Genomic DNA, 23040 nt, shown 5'->3' with positions numbered 1-23040 from the left:
AACGTGAAATGACCAAATTCAAGGATTTGTGAAGAACGTGAACACGCGAAGGTAAATTTCTCGTTCTCTTTCTTAACTCGAACGCCACTCCTATCAGTTTGATTTCTAGGCGTAGTTTGCCGTTTTTGAAAAAAGTTGAACGAGTTGAAATTGATCGTCAATAAATGCAAATGAAATAAAAGTTATATTTTCAAGTGACGTTTTCGCTGGCGTTGCACGACAAATAGGTTAGGATAAACTAAGTCTGATAAAAATAAGTATATAAATTTAACAAAAACTATATGTCCCGTGGCATAGACAACCACGGGCAAAGGACCAAGAGCAAACCATGTCCCCAACAAAGTTGAAATTTACAAGGGACATGTCTTTATTTGACCAAAAAGACTTTAAGGAAGCCAAGAAAAACCACAAGGGATGGCTAAGTTAGATATACAGTGTTCCTCAGCCTAACGGCACGAATACAGCGGTTACCAATAACACGCGACCTATCGCCTTCAAAAGACTCCCGTAAAGTTGCGTTTTGGTGGACTTCAATCAAACAAAAGCCGATGAAATTGTTTTGAATTCTGAGAACATTTCAAGGCAACAGAACGAAGAAATCGACAGTTTTATCCGCTGACGGATAGTAAACTTTATGAAAGTTGATTTCCAAAACAGGTTATCTAAAAAATGCGCATTGTTTAGACGGCCGTATTTCTGTTACGAAACATTTGAAATATCGCTACACCTGACAATTAAATCAGCGATGGGTGCAAGTGAGCAAATTATCACGTGCAGTGAAAATCGAAATTTTTAATTCAAAAATACCTTTTATTTGCGCTGGAGAATCAATTTAAATAAAGTTTACCTTCTCTTAGCGAGGTAAAATTCTTAGTTTCTTGCAGGGTTACCTAGGAATCTTGTCAGAATTCAAAACAATTTCAACGGTTTTTCTTTGATTGCCGTCTATCAAAACGCAACTTTATCCGACTCTTTTCAATGCTGTAGGTCGCGTGCCATTGGTAACCGCTGTACAATACGAAGCCACGACAGGTATGGGGGTTAAGCGCTGAACTTACATAATTAGTCCATATCAATATATGTCCATGTTAATTCAGCCATTAGAGGGTGGTGATTGAATAAAAAAGTTATTTAACTTCCCTAGCATAAGCTAAAGATAACACGTAAAATTTCAGCGGGTACTATTTTGTATAAAGCCAAGCAGAAGAATGCGAATAAAGAGATTGGCGTTCCATGACCTTGTTTCTTCACTTGTTCTCTTTTTCGTTGAAGATAAGAGACCTACAATTCCATGTTGTCTTAGGATTTCCTTAAATTAACCTGACTGGCCTCGTTCTTGAGTTCAAAAATCAAAAGAATATTTCACCGGGGCAAGTGAGGCTAATTTTAATGCATACAAAAGAATACTAAAATGTCAGACATTTTTTGCATCAGGTCTATAAATTACAACATTTCTAGGGAGCCATTAAATTCAGCAACTAAACCTGTTACAATGTAATTCCTCAAATAGTCCACAAATATGTTTCTTTGCAGGCGGGACTATTTGAAGATTACTAATGATACAAACCTGTCGTCTGGAAAGCACTGTGGTAAGAAGACTGGGAAGAAGGTTGAAGTGACTGGAGACTATGCAGTCATAACATTCCACTCAGGCCGTTATAGAGAAAGGAAAGGATTTAGGGTACTGTTCCACATCAAGAACAGCGGATCAAATTCGACAACAATAGGTATTGTTTTCAATCAAATTTACATATAAAACATCTGGACCCAGTTGTGCAAAGCCAGGTTAACCTAATCCTGGGTTAACATAAACTTCAATTCTAGTTTAATAACTTACCAATAAAGATACTTCCGAAAGATTTTTATCCTTTAATTTGGACTTGGACTTTTCTTTACCATTAGCTTAAAATTAGCTCTTGAAAACGTTTAAAATAAGGGAGATGAAAACGTCGGTTAATTTTTAATCGGGGATTAGCGTTAATCGGCTTTCAAACAACCGGGCCCTGGGTATGAAAATAGCTCAACTACAATATGAGGGAGCGTCAAAATCTTCCGTGACTTGCACTGGCTCATCTCGCATTATTAAGCCGTCTATCAGAGAAAAACACAACTAAACAAAAGCTGTAAGCACAGTGTCTGTATTCACTTTTATAAACAAAGGCATACTGTCGCTTGGTTTGTTGTATAACAAAATGGCAAAGCACATATGTTCCACTTCTAACAACAGCTGGGGTTTATGGGAGTACTGAGATCTCGTTATGTTTCTCGTTTTTATGCTGAAAACATTTATTGCGTGGCACGTAAATGCTTGATTCTGCAAAGTTGTAGTAAGATGTCATTGTAGGTGTTATTGTTCAATTAACTTTATTTAGAGACGATAATTCCTTCATCTTATAACAATTAACCACCAACCTTCACCCACACCTAAATTTCAGAACCACCCTGCTCTTCTGGAGTTTCACAGTCAAGCGACGCACGGCCATACCCGAAAGGAAATGTGTTGGATAGCCTGTTGCAACATAAAACTGTGTTGCAACGAAGAAATATCCAACTGAAAGTAGTAAATGTGCCCGCCGTGCACAATAGAGAGTTAGAATATGACCAGGAGCCGAGGAGAAAGTGTGAAGCGAGATTAACAAAACGAAGGACGTTTTACCGTCCTTTCTTTCAACTTAATATTTTTCGTTCGTCCTTGAGCTTATACCTTCAATTGTCATGCCCCGTGGCCCCCTTCCCCTAAACTTATGTAAATACAGTACATTACCATAGTGAATGCTTTAAACCTTGGATACTCAAAAACTTTGTCTCACGTGCTAACATTTAACAATTAGATTATGAGCTCGAAATTTCAATCGCGTGATAGTTAATGAGGGCGAAGCCCAAATCAACTATCATGCATAGAAATCGATAGCGAATAATCTTATTGTTTTAGTATAAACCTAATAGTCGTTCAAAAACTTAACAACAACACAGGTTCACGTTTTTATTGAATAATGATATAAATAGTTCACATTGCATTGGCTTCAGTGTGCGTGCCTTTGCATCTCATTCAAAATTTAAACTGGCTTTCACTCGAAACTGAAACGAGGGGTTGAGTTTTTGTATTGTAAAATGAAAATCAAAGATCAGTATACTGACGTAAAAGTGCTCTTTTGAAGCTAGGTCTTTTAAAAATTGTGTCAGTGAAACGCAACTTATTTTAAAATTGCCGATTTTTAAAAGTGTAAATGAAGACTAAATTCAATTAATTCTTGTTTTTGACTCCTTTTCTTGCCGTGAGAAATCTTCATTCCGTATTTCGTTGCAATTTTTCTCTTCTCTGGAATCGCTTCGACTAGTAATTATCCAAAATCCTTTTATTTGCCTTAAAGAAGACACAATAGATCTTACAAAAGTAGCTTTTGAGATATGGCGAGCAGACCTCAAGAAACCATCGGGCTTATGTTAAGAGGCACTTACCGAAGAGATACTTGGAAAAAGCGAAGAGGTGACCGCCATTTTGTGGTCAACTTCACCCTGTTAGGCTATTCATTCTACTAACTATCTACAACAGAATAGATAGTGAGTAGGGTAGACAATAAGAGAACAGTATTCGTGATATAACGCTAGTAAATTTATACTAAAGTGAAATAATATAGTAAATGGAAGCATAGCGATAAAAAAAAAAAAAATTAGTTCTGCAAAACAGGCCCCCAGCTCTCACCCCCACAGAATACTGATCTCTGAGATGTTGCTACATTTTTGTTGTTTTGTTATAAAGTAAGTTGTTTTACAATTGAGATATTTAGTTTTCTCTCATGCTTTCGTTTTCCAGCATTTTACTTATGTGTTCTTTATATATGGCGTTATTACAGGTGGATTCTGTTTGTGCTGTCAAGTGTTGGCTCATTTGAATTTTTCTCCATTAGTTTCACCAAAGGTAGTGTTTCCAGCTTCTGTTGTGCGAGAGTTTCCACAAGGCAGATTGTCGTGTTCAGCCATAGGAATTCCTCCAATATACATAGCGATAATATGGAACTCAACAACAGTTGTAAACGCCACAAACTCGGCAAACATCCAAGTAAGAGAGGAGGGACACTACACATGCCAGGCCATTAGCAAGTATGGAACTGACGAGAGGGAGTTCACAGTAAGCAATGGTGAGGACACATAGATGATGTCATTGAAGTTTTTTAGTAGAAACAAAACATAGCACAATTGAAAGACTGTAAACATAAAGGGACCATATGGGATTTTCACTCGGGTGTATTTTTGGCTTGATTTATGATACAAGAAAATTAATTATGGGAAAAAACTGAGTTTATCCACTGAACTATTCTAGGAAATGTAACGAAAACGAAGGCAATCCAAAGAAAACAAGAAAAGAATTCAAATATGGAATTTATTTTTGCCCTCCTATTTTCTTTAGACTGCCCTTATTTTTGGTTTAATTTTGGCCAACCAAACTCCATTTGAGAAATTTACTAACATTTTTCACACAAAGTCTTCTCGTATTTTGATAAAAATCAAACAGCAACCTTAATTAGACATGAGGTTTTTATACCTTCAACTCCTTAATTGTGTACTTATAACTTATCCTGATTGTACCATATTCTAAGAAAAATTATCTGGGCATTTTTTTTTGCCTTTACAACTACTAATAGTGGGTCAGTTTCTTTCTAAATGGGAATATTGCTAGTTCGTTCCTTTCTTTTTCTTTTACGAACATTTTGCCTTTGTAAGATTTAATTTTATACTTTTGCGTGACCACTGGTGTATTCAGTATAGTGGACTGTTGAGTGTTAACAGATTTAAATTGTTCTTTTATTAGTTTTACCCAAGGTCAAGGTTTTACGATGGTCAACCCGGGTTGTGTGGGTGTTTCTTAGCCCCAGTTTGAGACTGTCGTGTTCAGCCACTGCAGGGATTCGTCCAATATACATAGCGATAATAAGGAACTCAACAACACTGGTGAATACAACAAACACAGCTAGCATCCCAGTTAATGAGGAAGGAAACTACACATGCCGGGCCACTAGCAAGTATGGAACGGACGAAAGGGAGTTTGAAGTGATCCACGGTGAGGAGACAGGGATTATTCATTAATTTAAGCAATTAAGTATTAGCAACAATGTTTTATCCATCACAAGCTGTAGTTATGTACCCTTTTGCAAGAAAAAAAATAGCTAGATCTTTTTTGCAGTTATTCCACGTAGAAAGTTTTCTATCAAATGCGGCTGCTTTTCCATCTATTCGTACTGTCACTCACAAGTGGAAACACCTGATACGCGCTGGCGACATTTACAATGTTTATTTTTTTTTAATTTGTTAGTTACTTTAATGTTTATTTTGTTCGCTATACTCTTTGCCTTGCAAAGGTTAACCGTCAGGCAATTGTTATTGCTAACAATTGCTAACTTTTTCATAATGGTTGAAATCTATTTGTTAACATTTAAATGAAAACTGTCAAACAGTACTTTCCCCTTATTTAAATTTGTGAAGGAAAAAATAGCGCCAGTTACTATTTTACTTTCGTCCTTTCATATGACAACCTGCTTGAATGAACCACTCACGTATTCAAATAAATAAGGGTTGGCTATGACTCTGGGCTGCTGCTTATTGTGCAATCAACAAATCTATAAGCGCATCTGATGGCCGGTGGATGCAATGCCCTACACACCCTCCCATCTTCCTCTCCCGTGTATTAAACTGCCCCAGTTTAGCATGGATGTAACCTTAAATATATGAGTTCGAGTATTGTCAACAAAAACGGTCATGCTTGCTCAGACTCATGCACATGTATTGTTGTATTGTATCACAATGGTGTTGGATGAGGAATTAAATTTGACCAAGTGCAAAAAGCAACGAAAATTGGCATGTACGGGGCAACCAACCATAAAAAAGGAAACATGAACAAACGCGGATAAATACTGACAAAAAAGGGGTAATACTAGAGCCAGCTAATTGAGCACCACTTTCCTATTGATACCTTTTGCTTTCTTATGAGAACCTCGCAGGCGGAAAATGAGATAAGTTTATCATATGAGTTTAATATAAGTGACTGCGATTGCCACAAAGTTGGCGGGGGGGGGGGGGGGGGGGATTAGGAAAGGTAAACCAGGTGAAAAATATGTTCGTCGCCTTCTTCTTTTGTCCCGTGCTCACTTTGCTGTCAAGAAAAGAACAATACTGGTAGCCTTACACAGTCTAGTTAACATAAGGTGGCTCTAAGTTTTACATCTGAGGAAAAAATTCTAAAGTGTGACCATTCAGATGTAACGCGCTTAACATTACTTCCCCTGAGTCTAATTCATTGTCCTGCTCAAGTTTGTTCTACCTTTGAGTCTGTGAATAAGACCCCGAAGTAGGTAACCATTCAAATGAAACCTGTAAAATAATATTTCAAGTAAAGCAGTTGTTTTTAGTCTCCATACAAACAAGGATTAATTGCAGATTAAAAGAGTACAGTGCGTTCGACATTCTGTGCTGTGGAGTGGGCAGGAGGGGGTTCGTTAGATTACAATCAGTAGGGATCATCGTGTAAACGAAAACTCCCGGTTCATTGACATGACACCAATCAACTGAACACGTTTCAAAGAAATCGTTTATCAAAGCCTTCAGTGGAGTGTGTACGCGACTAACATGACTAAATATCTTAATGATTTGTTTGAGTGTGTTGCTTTGCCTCGCACGAGCAAGCTTAAACGTCGAGCCATAATGACGTATAATGATAGCTTGTCCTGAACCCGAATTACAAACCATTATGAAATGGCGCTTTCGCTCCTGAGCTACACAATTCGTTTGATTTGAGCTTACCTTGTTGAAGATGAAATGGCGCAATGACCGCCGAGCTACATAACTCGGTAGATTTTTTAAATAGTGGCGCAATAGCCGCCGAGCTGCACAACTCGGTAGACTTTTTTTGTGACCACCATCTTTTGTCATTTGGCTCGATGTAAGGACAGCAAATTGACTGCTCAGTTCGTGTTTCTTTGATTTAGCACGACGGCATGACCATATTCTTCATCGAAGACGAAACGGCTAACAAAAACTCCGAATTGCTGTTTGATATAGTCAACAAGAGTCGCACACACCTCCCTCAGACTTTGACAAAGCATGTCTAAAAACATGACTGATCAGCTCGAAAGCAGTGCATAAGCAAATTTACTTACCAATAGAGGGTGTTCGTAAGCGGTCACGGAAAACTATTTGGAAAACAAGCACGTTTTATCAGCGAAAAACCATCCCCAAAACGGTAACGCGGTCAACACTAAATTAAAAACTTACTGGAAAATCACCCAAAATACGACTCTGAAAAAATACTCGCACACGCGATAATCGTACGCGTAACTTTGCTCGCGAAACTGCAAATCAAAATGTCTCTGTGCGCGAGCGCGCTCTTTTCGCCAGTTCTGCTCTATCGAACAGAGGGGTTTTCACGGTCCAGTCTCTCCACAGAAATTGAAGAAAGGTTAGAACTTTTCACGATCCAGTTTTTCTTCAACCGAATAATGTATCAAATGTTAAAAACCGGTCAAGACTTTAATTCTCTTGCTCGTCGAAAAGGCGCTTTTTAGAGGATAAAGCCGTACCGTATGGTCCATTTGTTTCTTTTTCAAAAATAATATGAATTTACTACTCTTATACACTCGAAAGAGACTTATCGACCGAAGCATTTGCGTCGAAAATGAGTTCGAATTACCACTTCTTCCGATTTTTCCGCTATGGCGCGAACCGCTCAACGTGAAATTTCGCGCCAGAAAAAATTGAGACATTTGTCACAATTTTTGATTTTTGTCTAGGCCTCGCTTTTTCCCTCGGACCACGTGACCCGGATAAGATTGACCGAGATGAAAAACAGAGAGAGACCTAGGAACCAGGCAAGGATTGCAATGTACCACACACATCAAAATCAAAGGAATTAAGAAAACTAGGTTGCGAATGCCTTCATCTTCGTTAGTGTTAAAAATTAGTGTAAAAGCGAAGCAAAATTAACAGATAAAATTATCGCCGGTTTTATTAAACGAGATGTTTGACGACACTCGCAAAACACGAGCAACTCATACAAACCAGCAGTCAGAAAGCAAGTGACCCAAAAAGAAGAAGAATTTTATGTTCCGTGAACTGATTTACAATCTTTTTTTCATGGTATTCAAACTTCCGTTTTGAACCAAAGTTTTTTTAATAAATTGGTTTTCACAATGGTGTCCGCCCAGCGCAAGCAGTTCTTTAAAAGATTTTAACTGAATCATGCAAAGTCTGGTGTTGTTGTTCAAATAGGCTCCTTTCGAAATATTAAAATTCAACTTGATATCGAGGTCCAGAGATCACAAACAACAAAAATGAATAAATTAAACATAATTATCGGTTTTCCGATAGTTGACATGATCGAATTCTAATGCAACAAATATAGCAAAACAAGAATTCTCTCACTAGGCATCGCTAAGAACACAGAAAATGTTTCAATTGTATTCGTTGGAGAAGTAACTCGGGTTTCGTATTTCATTGGGTTTCCAAACACTGGAAAACAATAAAATCACTCGGCCGTTTCATCTGTTTTCTCGTGTTAACGTTGGGAAACCTCATGAAACACTCACCCTCGTTTTTCAAATAGTAATTATTTAAAAATCGGTTAAAAAAAAAAAACTCACCGAAGTTAACAGTTCTTCTTCTTCTTTTGTTCTTTTTTGTTTTGTTTTTTTTTCTTTTCTTTTTTTCTCGGGATGATAATTGACTGTATGGAGGGAGGGCATGATCGCAGGTTACACCGAAGTCGAAAAGTTTACCGAATAAATACTGCTTGGAAACAAAATTCTTCTAAAAAGTGTAGAACGTATACACAAAAAGGATTCAGGTCGTAATAATCGCAGAAGGGATTGATCTTGAATCTCCATCTCAAAGACGTTAGTAAATAAACCTCTTCAGACGTGTGGTAACAGGAAGATAATTCCCGAGACTGATTAGTGTCCGAAAAATGAAATGTTGACCGAGAAGGCAACTGTAAAATTTTAAGGACAATATTTCAACCTCAGGCATTACCATCCGATAAACATGCAGGCCGGATGGCGCGCACTCTATTGAGGAAACAGTGATCTTCAGGATGCGCACGTAATTACCGCCAAATAAATGCATAATATCATGTAAATCAGACGACTACGTCTTATAACTACTGTCTGATTTTGTACCGTCGTAACGTGTTTCTTCAATGAGAGCGCGCAGAAATTAATCGGTGGGTTATTAAAGTGATGTTCGTGACGTTTAATATTTGTTGAACACTCTGGATTAGTAAGTAACAATTAATTGTCACACGGAAGACTCCTATCACAACGTGGAGTTCCTCCGGGCGATCCACGTTTTATTCACACAAGGTCGGGAAGACTTTTCCAAACTGCTGTATCGCCGGTATTGTGCTCGTGCACCGAAGGTTGTGACAGCGGCACAAAACCGAAACCCGACGTTGTTTTATGGCACTGGGATATTTTGGGGAGAGCCGTGATTACTAGTTAAGTTAGTCTCTGAACTTCTTTGCACACGTCGCTTTACCTTTTAATTTCGCCTATTTTCATGTTGAGCGTTTTTCTGCAGACCCACTTATTTATCCTTTTCTTATTGTCTTTCGCTTTGTTTTTGAACCCCCGGGGCTTATGGGGAATTTGGCTCTGTGGCTGAGGGAGAGTTGCCCTGCTACCTTCCAAGATTTTTTTTGCACCAATTTGACCAGCTCTTCTTCAAGAAACACAACGCTTATTGTAGATCTTGACTCATTCTTTACAGGTAGAACTTAAGAGCTTTTACTGAAGAACATTTATCATATAAGACCCGTAGCCAATAGTATTTCGACAACTCCCAATTTCCCTTGCGTAAGCCTAACAAATGAAGGAAATTCTAAAGAAATTTACTTTTCGCGCCTTTGCAAACTGAAGCGCATTTCTTATTCGGAAGAACAGCAGGTATTCAACACCTTTGTGTTTTACTTGACGGTTACAAAGGCTCCGATATTTCCTAAACTGAGCGAAATCTATTTTTTACTGAAAAATGTCCTATAACATAGGAGCTAATATATACTGTAAGATACTTAGTGCTACCACGGATGTAAGTTAACTCTATTAAAAAAGTTTTTTTTATTTACTACTTTTACACTTATTTCAGCGCCTTATCACTTACTAATATAAATATAAAGAAACAAGATTGGCATATCACGACCTTACAAAGCACTACAATTAAATTAAGTATTTAAGAAGAATAAGGTACAAAAATATCGATAGATTTGGGGCTGAAGATTAAGGAGAACGATGAAAAAGCAGAGGATACAAAAAGATCTACCGGACAATAAGGGCAAGAAGTGAGGTCCACTTCCTATCGTGAATGTTAAGTTTGTCTTTTTCTCTCGTAATGAAACTCACCGTTTGGAATAAACGCTTGATATGTTGTGGTAGAAAATTTATAGTTTGCGGAGTAACTGGTAAATTTGCATTTTTTTTAGGATTGCGTGAAAAAAAATTCACCTCGTAATGATAAAACAAACCTCTCTGGGTTTGTTCCGTAGGGCAGTAACGAACAAGTGGTTGCACAATACTTTCCTCTTCGTCTGTAGAAAAACGTTTATTTCATTGTGTTTTGATATCTCTCGTCAGTATGTCCAAAGCCATGTTTCTGTACTCCCTACCGGTGGGATCCATCCTTGGCAAATATCTCATGTGCAGGAAAGCAACTGACGTCTGTCCCAGGGCCTTTGCCGGTGAATACCGGTCAACTGTAAGTACTACCCCTGTACTAATTACACAAAAAGCACACAATTGATGATATTGTACCTAGAATAACAAGAATAAAAAAGCACAAAAAGACTATTCAAGTGTGATGTTTTACAAAAGTGACTATGTTGAGTGTCCTTTACTTGAACAAGTAATGCAGTGTAAATCAGTTCATTTTCCCGACACGCAGCAAGTTCAAATCTTTTGAGAGAGAAGTTTTTTTCTTTTGTGTGAAAAACTGGATTTATTTCAATTTAGAAGAAATTTGTTTTTTAGGTAGTTTGACGTATTAAAAGGAGATTAGCCTCGCCGTCAATGAAAATTTGTTGCTTTGAATCTTTTTACAGCGAGATCACGCGGAAATATTAATACAGCCCCCAAAAAAGCTAACAAAGCTATAAAAACACAAAACAAGTTATACATGCAGTAGTAAAAAAAAACAATTACTCTGCTCTTAAACAGGGTAAACTTGTGGTAATTTTATCTAGTTTGGCAGCGGTTTAGGGTGGTTGAAGGGAAGGGTGGCGGGGGGGGGGGGGAGCTTAGCCTCAGGATGGGGATTTTCACCTCACACATCGGCGTCACGCATGATATGTTGTAGAAGAGTGATCCATAAGCAACGTATAAAAGGCACAGGGCTGTGCGATGTCTCATAATCGAGCTATTCGAGAAAATGTACCACGGAAAATTAGAGTTTAGTATGGGACGCCATGTTGGTGCCAAGTCTGAGGGGCACCAACATGGCGGCTGGAAACCAGCAAAAACATCTGGAGTTTACCTTTGCTATTTCAAAGCCTTTCTTCTCTCTGCTGAACTTTCACACATTGACATTAACGCTTCTATTACATGTTAGCTGATCAGACCTAACAAAAAAAACCCGAGGCAAATCGATGTTTTCATGTACGTGACATGTTTAGAGCAGCAATCCTTCTGTCACGCACTGGGCAAAAATCTGAAATTCAAACTGCTCCATTTTCAAAACAAAGAATGCTATCTCGCCGAAAACAAGCAAGCCGATGGAAATTTATATTTTCTTTTATGTGATGGAGATAAAAACCCAAAATCGTGTTTAGTTATAAATTTCAGTTTTTATGACGTCATATGAAAAACAGCAATTATACAGGCATCAGCCTAGAAACACGACGCGGAATAAGAGGGCTGTGCTGACTATTGAAAGCATTACAGTGTTCTTGATGCAAACATGTTATCACTAGGACCATTCTCCCATAATATGAGTTATTCATAATACCTGGGAGTAGGAGGGGATAAAATTACTGTCAAATAAATCTTAACTGGTAGAGTAGACTTAAATGGCAGATATCGGCCCACTTAGGATATTGCCTTCACATATTGATAACTCCTATTTTCTTCTGGGTATCGTCTAAAACAAGAACATAGTATTAAATGATCAATGCCATATTACAGATCGTGATTGCATTTTATGCAACAAGGGTGGGATTTAAGAAATAAATGAAAGAGGAATAAAAATTCGACAGTCCGCTAGCACGTGATGGGACTACGGGGTGTCAGCAGACTGTCCTGGGGCCCGTTTCTCAAAAGTCCCTGTAACTTACCGGGCCCGATAAGTGTCTTTGGTGATAAATGTTTCTTAGCAGAAGTCCATTTTTGTTAGCTTTGAATATTAAATTTTAAAACCTTATAATTCTATAAAAACATTGGCCAAGTATCATGTCTGTAATCACTGTGTAATCGGCGCAAAAACATTTAAAAATATACTTATCGGACCCGATAAGTTACCGGGACTTTCGAGAAACGGGCCCGTGATGCCCATCTGTTATTTGTTATCCTTAATATTTATTTTAATCATTCTGAAATCTAAACCTTTGTCAATGTTTCCAAATTTCGTAAACTTGTCTTAACCATTTCTTCTTTAAAAATGTTCTAAAAATCATAAAAAATAGTCATGTCAGGTTGACGTGCCTCCACTTTATAAATTAAACATATCGCGGCATTTTTAAACAGAGCTGAAAACTGAGAAGAGATAACAATGATAAGACGCTGAAAACTTACAAAATCGAAACAATTAACCAGAATCCAAGGAAATAAAATATCTAAAGGATGGTCAGAGAACTGAAGGAAGACGAATTTCCTTAAAGACTTACGTTTGCAAAGCAAACGTCTATGGACTGGACACAATTTTGTACGCCTTTGAAGACCTTAACAATTATTTTGAATTGTGATTTGACTACAACATTATACGAATGGCCGATTACTGAAACCACGTAAGTTTAAAATTCTCCAGCAATTATTTAATTACTCTGATCATGAGGTTACAAAATAAAATTTTCTTTATTTTCTTTTCAGGGACTTGTCCAATAACACCTTAGAACAGTTGCCTGCGGGTGTTTTCAGTAATATCACCGAACTGAGAGTCCTGTAAGAATGAGGCTTCTTTGTTCAAGATATGCTTGAATATTTCTATCATAGTCTGAGTGCCATCAAGGATTATTAAAAAATCCGATCTTTGGTCTAGTTGTATGTTTCTGTAACTGAAAGAATAGTACCTTTCGATCGAGTATATCATATGAAAATTGATCAGGCCAAATTATTATTTATCGTGGATGGGGAGGGAGGCACCATTGAAGGAAGTAATGTTTTTTCAATTGAATCCTGTCTGCCTAAAGTGGCAGTACTCCGATCAATAAACTTTGAAAGTGTTATTTAATGTTATATTTTTCCAGTTTTGAATTAACGGCTTCATGCAAACGTCCCCTTTGTCAGAACAGGAAAGACATAAAATTTCGTAATGATGAAGATAGGTTTCGCTTTTGGGTCAGTAAAAAAAAATATAATACGCGAGCCTAAAAGCTGACCTTCCGGCGGTGCGTCTCACACTTCTTTTAACGAAGTTTGTTGATAAGGAATTGACTAAATGTACTGTAAAACATTGTCCAGAAACGGTGGAAAACGATTGTTTGTAAAGACATTAAGGTTTGTTTTTAAAAACAAATGGTGCTGGAGGTAGATTGATGACATTTGTAGTGATCGAGGAAAAGGCATAGAGCTAGTGTTCCGGTGTGGTGTCTTACCGATACAAACCTGTCGGCCTTACAGCAAACGTTTCGTACTTTATTCACTTTTTCTCTGAAAGCGAAGAATTAAAAGTATAAAACATTCACTGTGGATCGACATTTCTCAAATGAAGATTTGGCAGGGGACGTTACCTCTGTATGTCATGCTTACCTTAACGAATCTTTTAGCAACGTCTCATTGGAAACATTGACATCTACTCGAGAACCTGGATATTAAATATTCAAACTGCTTGATAACTCCACTGGTATTATTTACAGGCTGCTCAATCGTAGCCGAACTAATATAAACGATGGCAGCAGAACACATATACTAAGTCTTTCGCAGGCTTATTTTATGTTATCACACTGCCATAATAGAGTCATAATATGATATGTATTTCTTTAAATTTGGACGGAAAATATAACAAGTGCGCATTTGTTGGCAAAATGAAAAATGAAACTTTGAACAGCCATTGACCTTGTTTCTGTATTGGCCTTGTTGTTACTTGTGTGTTTTTCTACCAAACTTTATTGGGCAATACACACAGATATGAATGGTGCAGATAATTACACAATAAAATATTAAATAGGTTGCCTTAAGGAGAAAGGCACGAACGGGACACTCAGACCCTTGCGAGGCACCCACCCAAGGGCGATAATCTGAAGCAGTGTGAACGAGTTACAGTCTTACGATTTAATAAACAAAGGGTGGACAGCTTCCCATTGATTCTTTCACGAGCCTCATTACCAAAGGAATAAATCGCCTAGTACATAATTGCAGCCCGGAGTGAATTCCTTGATGATTGATGTTCCACTGGTTGGTTTCTCGGTTTCAAAAAGTTGCCGATATAAATACCAAAAATAAGTTCGCGCAGCATTTCCTCGGGTCCTTCCCGTACAACACCAAAATGAAGTTCATCCTACCATGAATATTGATTACGTGTACTTTGCCGTTTGAGAAGGAGCGGTGGCCTAATGGTTGCACTTTGTACTCCGGTTTAAGCGTCATTGCGGGTCCATGTCCTTACTTATTTTACCTTGCTGATTAACTGAGAGCGAAGCTGTTTTGAAAGTTGTAGTATTTTTCTCTAGAGCTTGGGGGGAAGTTGACGTTTGCAGCAAATTTTTTCGTTTGTTTGAAGAGTGTTTACATCGGGCTTTGTACCGAGGTCGTGAATCTTGCAATTGTGGACTTAATCGTCGCAAGATTGGTTTTATAAACCCAGATTGATGAATTATAATTTTGATAACTTTTGCGCTCTACCAAATAGTGTAAGGCCTGGGTTTTAAGGGTATTCGGAAAACGTGGACGGTCCACTACAGTTTCGGCTTGACTGCCTAGAAGATAAAAAAAAAAAAAAAAAATCCGTGATCATTTTAAAATTGATGTCGTATTTTGCCTTGACACATAAGTTTGATCACGTGACATATCGATTTTATATGCATGTTGTACGTCCCGCAGACCAAAGATCCTTCGTCCAGACTCATAATCCGTCTTGCGGCAGCCGGGAAAAAAATAATAAAAATAACGAACGAGAAAACCACACATTTATAGTGTCAGTGGCATTTTGCATGCATGTAATTAACTCAGTGAGGGAAAAATGGCTAGGAGCAAAAGATTAAGATTAAGACCTAAAAACAGGCCAAAAATATTGAAAGCAAGGCTTACTTTCGCATTATATCAAATGGTTTGAAGTATTAAATAAATCTTTTAATTTTCCTCTACAAATTCGTTACTCTTTTTCACGATGGGTCAAGTCTTTTGGTTAAAACACTCAAATAGAGAGAGCTTGGGCTGCTTGTGCTTGCAACTGTCTTTACAAAGACACGAGCTACGAAAGGCACAACCCGACAAACACTACGAAGCCAGTCTTAAATTAAGAAGCGCTGGTTACGCACAACTAAAGCAGTAAGTGATGGGTTATTATGGGTAACAAAGACCTGGCCCTAGTTGTTCAAAGAGCGGATAACTCTATCCAGCGGATAAGTGGCTATCCAGCGGATAAAATGTATTGGTTGGCGTACATTTTTTTTTCCGCCGGATAGCGAACTTATCCGCTGGATTGGTAGCTCGGGCGCCTACTCTGAGTCAACTGAAGGAGCTCAGACCACCTCCAGATGGCACTTCAGCACGCTTTCGGCAACAGGACTACCAAGCGCTTGGTACAAAGATCGCCGCGTTTCAAGACAAAGCTAAGATAACCGAAAGTTACATCCTAAGGATGAGACTGTAGTAGAATTGTAGTTACTGTAACAGAAGCTCGGCGAAGCTTTTTAAGAGGCAAATGAAGCAATAGAGGTCGTCGAGTTCACTCAATTTAATAATAATAATTTTTTTTTGACTTGGCTGAATGTTCATGCTTTGTGAGACAGAAAAAAAAGTTCGCCCAGTGGAAAAAGTTAGCATTACCAGAGTATCTACCGTCGACGCTGGAATCGTACAAATTATGTGATAAAGACAGCACCTCATTATTAACTCAATTAAGGGATGTTTTGATTGAATAATTATACGTGTCGGAGGAAGATGGCCAGCATATGAAGTTCTGTGGTGTGCAATCGACTGGGGCACAAAACGAGAATATTAAAGCAAACTAGTTCAAATGTTGTGCCATGCATACCCAAATCATTTCATGGCTTTTTAAAAGGAAACTTTGGGTAAGCTAATACAGTTTTGTTCTTTTCGCGTTAATTAGCTCAAAGTTTAAATTGTTGAACATTTCAGGGCATGGATTTCAGGCTGCTGTTGGCTATCCACAAATGCGAGCTGTCCTTTTTGTACTTTTAATGACGTTATTTACCTGTTCAGAAACAAAAAAACGAGCAATAATAAATTTCAGCATTATTATTGCTCGTTTTTATTTTTAATTGTTTATCAAAAAGCTCCGTTATAAGAATTTTCAAAAATAAATAGGATTACATTTTTTTAATTATCGCTGTCAAAGTTTGAGGAGACTCGCGATATAAATTGACAGTTTTTCTTCATAAATTTCATTCGAACTTCTGAGGTGATTAATATTTTCCCGAAGAGACATTTATCGTTGCTTGAGCTTGGGCTCGCCTGAGTGAATCTCCTTGTTTCAACTGAACAGCAGCAAAACTAACCCATCATCGCCCATTTCACCTGCCGCGCCGACCGAGATAACTTTGGAACTAAGCTGCAATCGATGAAAAGGAGTCCAAATAAAGTCGGTGTAAAACTAAAATAGGTTTAGCAGTGAGCTTTCTTCCTGGTGAGTCTTCGAATTAGTGAATCATGCTTTTTATACTTTTTCAGTATATCAGCATCACGCATTTTTGCATTGGCGTTGAAATGATGGCATTTTTAAAAGGTGTTGACGGGCCAACACGACTCTCGCTTGTACAGTTCATACGAGATACAGTTGAGCTGTGTTAAGCGGTCAACCTCGGCGAATGGCTTCAAGAGACCGCTTAATAAGGGTTGACCGCTCAATACAGGTTACGTAGAATACATGACAAACACACTCAAAACTCCAATTTCATTTCACATTTGATAACTTAATCAATACGCACACAAAATAACTTACTCAGTTAAGGAAGCGCAACGATAAAATGGTATAACAAAGGAGAACCGTAGTATAAAAGTGGACTAATAGAACATTAACGCCAAGATTTTACAGTCAGCATTGCATGCACAGGTCGTTAGGCTATTCATCACTCTATTTAAATGGTTTTCTTTTATAAAGTGACCGTTTAAAATAGGTCCACACAATAGAAACAGCTCGGTGCCGGACTTATTAAAGGGTGACCGTGACCGCTTAATAGAGGGTGACGGCCAAATACGGTACCGATTAATACAGGTTCGACTGTATTTTTCAAACTTTTACCGCTCTGCTGAATGGTGTTCACCTTTTGATGCAGCAGTCTTTTTTATCTTTAACAGAAAGGTTTAGAAAACCTGGCATCTTGTTCTTGTATTTATTTTTTTGCACCGCACTGTTAAGTGTTTTAGTCATTGTATAAAAAGTTTAAAGTGAGTGGATTTAGGCGTGCAGCCAGACCAGCCGCGCAGTAGAAGAACAAACTCAAAAAGACATACCAACAAGGCAAGGCACTTCAATTCTTAAGAGATATTTATGTTGTTGCTAAGGCAATTCAATTTGAATTAAACTGCTTGAGGAAAAATAGCGCGTTTGGAGCTTGGGAAAAAAAAGTTGGCCCAATTTAATCGGTCCCAAGTATGAAACAAAGAAATAATATTTCCCGTCCCCGACGGGAGTCGAATCTCTTTTGACGCACACCGGTCAGGTGTTCTAACCATTAACATAGTGATCTAGACTAAGCTATTTTTCGTCTCCTGGGGACAGGGGTGCGTATTGCCGCCCTCACTCCTTCATAACTCCGCCACTACATCAAAGTCAATTAACACTAACAGACCACATCAAATTGTTCCTAGGATCTACTAGGTTAATTTCTGAAGAAGTCTCGTGGCGTTTGCGCAAATATTAAAACGTTGTTAATAGGTTCAAAGTCGCTGCGGGCATGATCCAGTCCTGATTGGCCAAGCTAGAATGGACAGAGACGAGTTAAAGAACTTAAGTCATCATACATCTATTTTCTGTGCTTTGTGTTATCATTTCTACCGTCAACAGGCTCCACTGGGATGATAAAGAATGAGGAAAATCGAAGGGAAAATCTTTATACTAGTAATTATGACCTAATTATGACCTTTTATATCAAATTGAGTTGCAAAGCAGCAGATCTACAACGATACTAATGGAAAACCCCCTTCCTGCGTATAATATAAAAAAATTTGAAAAGTCTGTATGTTAACCGTGTCTTTGTAATTTCTGGTCTAGCAAAATTAACCCGACCGGCTTGTTTTAACTAGGTTAGTTTCCCGTGTGGGATCCCTAGACCCAGTCATTAAGCCAGCGACAAACTTGGCGATTTTATACGCATATCGCTGAGATCGGCGTATGAAATCGCCGATATCTGGCATGTCAGATATCGACGATTAAATTCGCCAAGTGTGCCCGTTCCGGCCATTTTCTACGTTTATTGCTGTGAATCGCGAGTAAAGCCAACCCATCAGGTTGGGCGATTTTATCACATGAGTTTTCAAAACTGCCGCAGCGGCGCGATCGGCGAAAAAAATCGCCAGGTGTGTCCGCATCAATCGGTGGCGAAAATCGCTTGCGATTTTCGCAGCTGGCGATCAAATTCACCGCGATTGGCGTATGAAATCGCTAGGTGCATGTGTCGCTGGCTTTAGATGCATAATATGCTAGCGAGGTCTAACAAACCCAAAACAGCGGACGTTAGGGACCTCCAGTACTGCAGGGCCACACAACGGTTCATTTGACTGAAAGTTTGGCTGAAGTTGAATTTGTATTGATCTGGCAAACCTCAGTGCTTTTCAAATGAAAATCATGTTGCCCTTATGGTTAATGTATACATTCACGTATGAAAAGCTCTGAGGTTTCTATCAAAACAAAGCCAATCCAGCCTGGCTCCCACTCAAAGGCCAGATTACTAAGCAAACAACTGTAAAATAGACTTTTTGCCTGGGCTTCTAAAAGTTCATAAGACGATGAGGCTAAATGGGGGACGGAGGTTAATGTATTCTTCCTTAAATGTCCTCGTTAGGTGCCCGGCCCAGATTATTGGGAACATTACCTTAGAAACTTGATGGAAGGAGATTTTTCCCTAGAGTTGTCTATGTGAAGTTCTTATTTACCTTTTACGCCCAAGGGACAAAAAAAAGAGAGATCTAATTGTTGACGTAGCACTAGCTCTTTTCAGCCTGGGTTGTTGAGTCTGGGAAGAGGAGTAAGTCACTTTTGTACCCTATCTAGAGCCTATCTAGACCGGGCTTTCTTTGCCTTCTAGGGTGGGGAGGGAGGGTGGACGTCCCCTCCCCGTTCATAGTCCCACAAATATTGGAGCTATGAACAGGACACTTGCAGTATAAATAGTTCATGCAATGATGTTTCCTATTAGGTCCGCAACAAAACATCCTTTTCTGAAAAGAAGTCACTCCCTCCATCTATAATTTCTGTAATTGGTGGAACCCTATAAGCTTATTGGCCGTATAAGCTCCTGTTATGATTAAGTCTTCCAAACATTCATTGCCAAGTATGTCGATGGGTGAGGTTAGGACTTACACTTTGAATAATGGTATCAGGTATGCCATGTTCAAATATGTCCTGAAACACTACGGCTTAAAAAGGATATGCGAGATTCCGATTCCAATATATTAAATTAGATATCTGACATTTATTGAATTGTTTGGTAAATACTTTCGTGTAAAACAAAAAAAAAAATAAATAATAAAACACGATTAGACCAAGACTGAGCAGCTCCCCTCCCCAGCCCCCGGCCTCCTCTTAGTCGCTACTCATACTCATCTTTAACGGCAAGGTCAACGTTAAAAGTAGCACACACATTAATTCTCTACTAAGAGAAAAGAAAAAGGAGGTATTTTTTCTGTTTTCAATCCAGGATACTAAAAAAGTAACAAATTGTGTCGTACGCAATGACACACAAGTCACAGTTGATTACAACTGTCATATTTGCTCTTTCCCAATTCTTCATTTTCATAAACTTAAGGAGGTTGACACCGGTCAGGTCTTCACTGATTTTACCAATGTTAAGGACTGTTACATTACTGCTTGTTATATGTTATTGTGAAGTTCGTCCACACATTGTAATTAAGTTCGTATTTCTCATTTACTTCTTGTGCTAGATCATTAGCCTTAATTTACCTAGTTGCTGAAGTATCCATTGTCAATCAGTTGTATTGTTTGTAACAGTATTTATAACAACTCCCTACGCCATCAAAAGTATAAATACCAGATGTAAATTTCATCTCTCTCGCGCGCGCGCTCGCTTCCCAAGTTGTATTTAGTTTCTTTTCTAGTTTTTGTTTGTTCTGAATAAGAGCAGAGAAGTCAACAAGGACAGGCTTTTGTCTCTTTTCCTGTAAATAATCTGAAAACAATCTTTAATTGTTATTATTTTTTCTCAGTGCGCTAGCGAGTTTGCCTTTCGGGCAACATAGCATTTAAATCGTAAAACCAACAACAGTCCTGCAAGCCCTGCATTTGAAGGGCTTCCTTTTTCCCCCAGGGTTAAGAGTGTGAAAGTCTGGCTCCTGCTTGAATGACAACCTTTGAATTTTGCAATTATCTATATCTGTTCAGTGCTTCTATCGATCTAAAAACTTGCTCCAGCTCCAGCTAAATAAAAACCCACACATTCGGTTCCAAATAGAAATACGAAAAATTATCCATTGTGGCCCAAGTTCTCCAAAATGCGCAAAATTTGAACATTTTCCGTTGTTGTTTTGCAGAAGACGGCTAAGAAATGTGCCAAAATGACATATAATGAGCGCGTAATACTCATAAAACCTTTTGAAAGATTCAAACAGTCTGAATAAACTAAATCCTAAAATGGGTTAGTTAAAACTAAGGAACGCTACCTCAGTGCTTTGTGGTCCTTTGTATAGAGAATATTGCATTTTTTAACCACACGAATTTTACACCCTCGTTGATTACAAACTGAAGATAAGTCCCGCCAACAAGTCACGACAAAAACGAGTTTACCTACTCAGCGACCAGCACGCCATAACACATGATCAGAGGTTTTTAATTCAACTGCGCTATTTTACTTGTATTATTTGTCACTGAGTCTGCGTATTGAAATCTTTAGTTCAGACTTTTTCCGCCGCACATCCAAAAAACGAATGACATTCATTTTGTATCGAGCAAAGATAAAACTGATTATCGCGATCCTGGGGGATCTTCCCATTGCGCTGAGACGTCAATATAAAGTCGTATTGCCGTCTCAAAATGACGGTTTCTGATTGGCTTAAAGACTGTCACGTAAGCATGGAAGCACGGCACTTAAATGGGTTCGGCGCGCCCAGATCAAAATTCTACTTCTGTGAATGGACATGCGACGTTGGATGGTGTTGTTTATTTCTTTCCATTTGAGTTTACAAAGCTTCTGGCACTGTTCAAGGACCACTTATAATATTTTTTTGTGGTGAACATGTACCATGATACAACTTTTTTCTTGAAGGCAAGCGAAAATTCGATGAAGAAAAATTTAGTTAAAAGACTTTCTTGAGTGTGAAAGCGGCCATGGTAAATAACAATGAGCTTAAATTCCAATAAATTATGGCGTTTTCAAAGCAGAAGGATCTGTTTCTTTTCTGGTGTCTCTTATCTCAAGAAAAAATTGCTCCAAGAGCGCTGCTGCCTTCTCTTTCGTGGCTCAGGTTTGTCAATTTGATCTACTTGTCGTAGCGCCGAACGGCAGACTCGGTAATTTTTACAGTATTCTTCGCCGCTTGGTCTCTATCAAATTTACAAATCTCCACGGCATTTAAGCTAGGATAACAATGCTCTGTTTTCGTTTTTGGGTACTAGTATGGTTGCTCTTTTTATTCTTGCTTCTAGTTGTGAGGTTTATTCATCACTGTTTTCATTTTGTTGTTTAAGCTTATACCTCGGCGGTAACAAGTTTTCAATAAACTTGCTGGTAAAATGTTCAAACTTACTAGCTCGTCTATTTCATCAATGGTAGGTGCTTTATGGACTGTAAATTTTTGCATTTTCTTTGTTTTGACGTAAAAATTAAAGCCAAAAATTAAAAAAACCCGCCCCGAGAAAAATTTCGCGCACGGATATTACCATGGCTACAGTTCAACTGAAGTAAGAATTTGTCTTTCAATCAGCGCACGATTTGTACTTTATCCGTTTACTCTCTCCAACAAAATGTCAGTATCGCGATAAAAAACTAAATTCGATTTTGAGACGGCAATACGACTTTATATTGACGGCGTTAGGGGAAAATATATTCCGTATTGGGCTCCGTCGCTTCGCGACTCCGCCCAATACGGAATATATTTTCTCCCAACAAGCCGTCAATATAAAGTCGTATTGCCGTCTCAAAATCGAATTTAGTTTATAATGATTTCACCTCAATAAAATTATTCAACCGAAGCACACTTCGAGCACTTACATGCGGCTTCCTTTCCATATCGAGGCACCGAGGCGAAGAAACAGGTGATGGAATATGACACAATAGCTAGAATCGTGTTTATCGACAAATCACCCTGAACAACCTTTAAATAAATTGTATCATCGCGTAAATTCAGAATGAAAACTATAATTGTGGAACTTCGTTCAAAGGTTTGTCTTAATCTGTGTGCACATACAGATACATGTATCACTAGCTGTTAATAAAACAGTTGGAAAATAGAGTCTTTAGCGTTTACGTTCCCTTCTGCTGTAATTCGAATTCATCCGGAA

General features: G+C 38.3%; 1 protein-coding gene across 1 annotated transcript in view; it reads left to right on the top strand.

The window, feature by feature from the left end:
* The window catches only part of LOC146460537 (uncharacterized), a 222867-nt gene that overhangs the window by 15848 nt on the left and 183979 nt on the right, over nucleotides 1-23040 (top strand). The window contains exons 3-7 of the mRNA XM_085088145.1: nucleotides 1534-1727; nucleotides 3909-4139; nucleotides 4811-5059; nucleotides 10614-10734; nucleotides 13056-13127. Coding sequence (XP_084944271.1) covers nucleotides 1534-1727; nucleotides 3909-4139; nucleotides 4811-5059; nucleotides 10614-10734; nucleotides 13056-13127 — 867 coding nt within the window. The remainder of the gene's footprint in view (nucleotides 1-1533; nucleotides 1728-3908; nucleotides 4140-4810; nucleotides 5060-10613; nucleotides 10735-13055; nucleotides 13128-23040) is intronic.

Source organism: Pavona decussata, unplaced genomic scaffold (assembly GCF_977016875.1).
Source record: "Pavona decussata unplaced genomic scaffold, jaPavDecu1.1 SCAFFOLD_211, whole genome shotgun sequence".
NCBI lineage: Eukaryota > Metazoa > Cnidaria > Anthozoa > Scleractinia > Agariciidae > Pavona > Pavona decussata.
The sequence above is the reverse complement of the archived record's forward strand: the minus strand, read 5'-3'. Positions and strand labels throughout refer to the sequence as shown.